This window comes from Amblyomma maculatum, chromosome 1 (genome assembly GCF_055883805.1).
Source record: "Amblyomma maculatum isolate TAMU_Amacu chromosome 1, ASM5588380v1, whole genome shotgun sequence".
Taxonomy (NCBI): domain Eukaryota; kingdom Metazoa; phylum Arthropoda; class Arachnida; order Ixodida; family Ixodidae; genus Amblyomma; species Amblyomma maculatum.
Genome location: NC_139344.1, coordinates 423,423,711 through 423,427,148, shown reverse-complemented (window position 1 = coordinate 423,427,148; position 3,438 = coordinate 423,423,711). Strand labels below are relative to the sequence as shown.

The 3,438-nt window shown below is 50.7% G+C and overlaps 1 protein-coding gene across 1 annotated transcript; it reads left to right on the top strand.

Annotated features, from left to right (window-relative positions):
* The first annotated feature begins 835 nt into the window (after window positions 1-835).
* On the top strand, window positions 836-3,175 carry LOC146209260 (innexin inx2-like). The gene has a single exon (XM_084598396.1). It carries the CDS (start codon window positions 1,143-1,145, stop codon window positions 2,268-2,270), a length of 1,128 nt encoding a protein of 375 aa, XP_084454522.1. The 5' UTR covers window positions 836-1,142; the 3' UTR covers window positions 2,271-3,175.
* Window positions 3,176-3,438: the final 263 nt, after the last annotated feature.

Here is a 3,438-nt window from a genome sequence, read left to right as displayed (position 1 = left end):
CACACAAAACGAGATATAAAAGTTGTTATTCTAGAATCATAATTATAGCGGAATGGATGCTTGGCGGTTTGGGAGCGAAAACATTGGTACTTAAGCCTCAAAAGACGCGCGCAGCGATTAGCAGCAGGTAAGAAGCAGATAAAAAAAAATAGCATAACACACGGAAAGCAAATTCTCCAGCTACGCGCGGTTTAATTTGAATCATTTACTGCGCTTTAACTAATTGAATATGTGCCCTTTGGGAAGCTTCCGGTGGACCATTGTCAAAAGATGCCGCACTAGTCATTCCTTGCTCTTATGGTAACCATAAAATACGCAGACCCTAACCACTGGGAAGAATGGGCTTTCAGCGAAGGGTTATACCATCCCAACAAAATGTTCGGCATGATTCTCGACAGCTGCGTATCTGGAGTAGTGCTTCACGTGCCTTTCAACGGCACAGCCGCTGAATGCGGCACCGGCAAGCTGCGCTCTGAGACTCCGTGAAGGAATTCACGCTTCAGCCGTTTTACCCATCTCGGCTGTTCATCCCCGAGAGGCCCTCACATTGAGGCCAATTACGCCTGAAAGGCGACGCCGCTGCGCCAACCGGCGCCAATGGGCTCGGCGAAACGAACCAACTGGGCCGGACATGACGTCGAAGCACCCGTCGTCATTTCTCTTCTGGCGTTCCATGTGCTTGCCACGGCGGCACGTAACTGGTACGTCAGTGCCTGTCCGGGGCCCCCGCAACGGGATGTCGAATGCGTCTAGTCGCGCGCTGCTTGATTCTTCTTCAAAAGGCATTCCCCCTTCTCTATTTCCCTTCCCCTCAGCGGCTTTCATTTCGTGCAGGCGGGGGGGTTGGGTTTCGTGGAGGGCCGCTTTCAGCAACCGGTTTCCAAGCGGCGTCACTTGCCGCTGCGCGGGCAGCAGCATTCGAGCGGCGTCGATTCACTCCGCAAGCGCAGGAGCTCGCCGCGCCGACGATCGGCCGCCGCGTACTCGCTGTCCGAATCTGGCGCTCGTCATGGTCACGTGAGCAAGAGTGCACACCAGCAGACACGAAGCTTGAACTATCTTCGCTGAAAGACACGGTCCTCGCGCGATTCGCGCCCAACTTTTTTTTTCCGTGAGCCATCTGAGACACAAGAGGCGGCACCATGTTTTACATGTTCGTAGCCCCGCTCCACCGAGCGGTCAAGATCAACCGGATTGTCTTGGACAACCATATCTTCCGTCTCCACTACAAGGCTACCTCGCTGCTGCTGCTCATGTTCAGCATCCTCGTGACCAGCACGCAGTACTTCGGTGACCCGATCGACTGCATACAGCACGACGCGGTGCCCGCGAACGTCATCCGCACGTTCTGCTGGATTCACTCGACCTTCAACGTCCCGGACGCCTTCAATGCGACCGTGGGCGTCGATGGCGTCCCGCACCCTGGAATTCAGCGGTATACGCCTGACGAACACCGACGCTACTACGGATACTACCAGTGGGTCTGCATGGTGCTTTTCCTACAAGCCGGCTGCTTCTATGTTCCGCGCTACCTGTGGAAGTCCTACGAGCAGGGCCTTATCCGCAGCCTCGTTCAGGACCTCGATTGCCCCATCAAGGAGAGTTCGGAGGTGTGCCAAAAGACCGAAAGCATCGCTCGGTACGTGAGAAATCATCTGAACATGCACGGCCGATACTTCGGCTGGTACGTGACGGCCGAGGTGCTAAACTTTGTCAACGTCATCGGTCAGATTCTTCTGACGGATGCGTTCTTGGGCAACATGTTCACCACGTTTGGCACTGATGTGCTCAGCCACCATAACGAAGACCCTGACGTGCGCAATGACCCCATGATCTGGGTCTTCCCACGCGTGACCAAGTGTTCATTCCACTTGTTCGGTTCTTCCGGGGACGTCCAGAAGCATGATGCGCTGTGTCTGCTGGCGCAGAACATCATCAACGAGAAGATATACATATTCCTCTGGTTCTGGTGGGTGATCTTGGCCGCGCTAACGTCGGTCGAGCTTGTGTATCGCATGATGACCATCTTTCTGCCAAAAATGCGCGAAGTGATCCTTCGATACCGGGCCCGGATGGCTGATCGTCGCATGCTAGAGATGGTGTCCAAGCGCGTCTCCACTTCTGACTGGTTCTTGCTAGACCTTCTCTGCAAGAACATGAACCCCGTGCATTACCGCACTTTTATCAACGAGCTCGCCAAGTCCATGGAGGACGAGTACGGAAAAAGGCTGCTAAGCGGCGTTGACACGTCGAACACGAGCACCGTCTGAGTTCCGCAAACAGAAGGACCACGACTTGCTGGAAAAGTTAAGGCAGTCTTATCTGCAAGTTTACGAACTGTTAAGCAAAAGATCTCGCCTGTGCACTAGATCTGACGGCCTCGAATGAGGGAAACAATTCATATTTTTACGAGGCATGGGTGGCCACAACCTCTAAATACATCGTTGTTGAATGCCTTTTATTTGTTTTTTCTGATGAGTCACCATGTGCGATCAATCCAGCAAGCAGCTCATGTTTTGTATAGTTTAACCAACCAAGGCCAACTTTGTGCAGCATCTTAGAAGCGCCATGTTTTAGACACAGATGAGACCGTCTTCATGTTCTCCTTCAAGTCGGGTCCATACTATTTTATCTCAAAATGCTACTTGCTGCCAATATGACGGTAGGTTTAGCCAGAAGTTAATGGATGCCATAGGAATGCGGGCGCGAATGGCTATCGTTTTTTTATACTGTAGTTTTGTGCAAACGCGAGTGCATGTGCTTGAGATCTGTGAGCGTCACAATATTTAAATGTGTGTTCCTAGCGGCTGACAAGGTTTATTTTGTTTTTAACTGCTGAACATTTGCGTTGTTGGATGCTAGATTGGTCTAATTCACGGCATCGGTAGAGCAGGGTTTCTTTTCATGATCGAATTGCTATCAAAACTGCAGTTTTTATTTTCACACTTTCATACACGTGTGCTGATTCTTGCGGTAGCTTCCCTTGTTGTTTTCCTTTGTGTGAACGGAGTGCCCTGCGCGTGCATGTGAGTGTGACTCTTGGTGTGTGTCATCGTGAGTGGACTTCATCGGACAAAATGCCCTGCGAACTACGTGCCTTCCTTCTAGGGTGTTTGTATCAATTGAGTCAATTCATTGCACAAGTGACGAGACAATATATACGTTGACGGAAGTACACGATGTTTCTTGTGTTCATTTTGTTATTGTTTTAATGTGCTTTGTGGCTGACCAAAGGCAGATGGAAGACAATTGCGGCTTGTCAAACTTCGCTTTAATTGAGAAAGCAGTCCCGCAGTTCTCCTTTCTGGTCCTAGCAGCTTAATAAAGTAGAGTCATCAGGCATTCATCTGACTCTACTTATTTCGTGATAATATTGAGGTATGCAGGGAGTAATTACCCTGCATCCCATCTTCGATTGCTAGAGACGACCGAAACATT

What these genes read in the sequence shown, in the direction of transcription:
- LOC146209260 (XM_084598396.1), top strand. Translation starts at nt 1,143, where the DNA reads ATGTTTTACATGTTCGTAGCCCCGCTCCACCGAGCGGTCAAGATCAAC.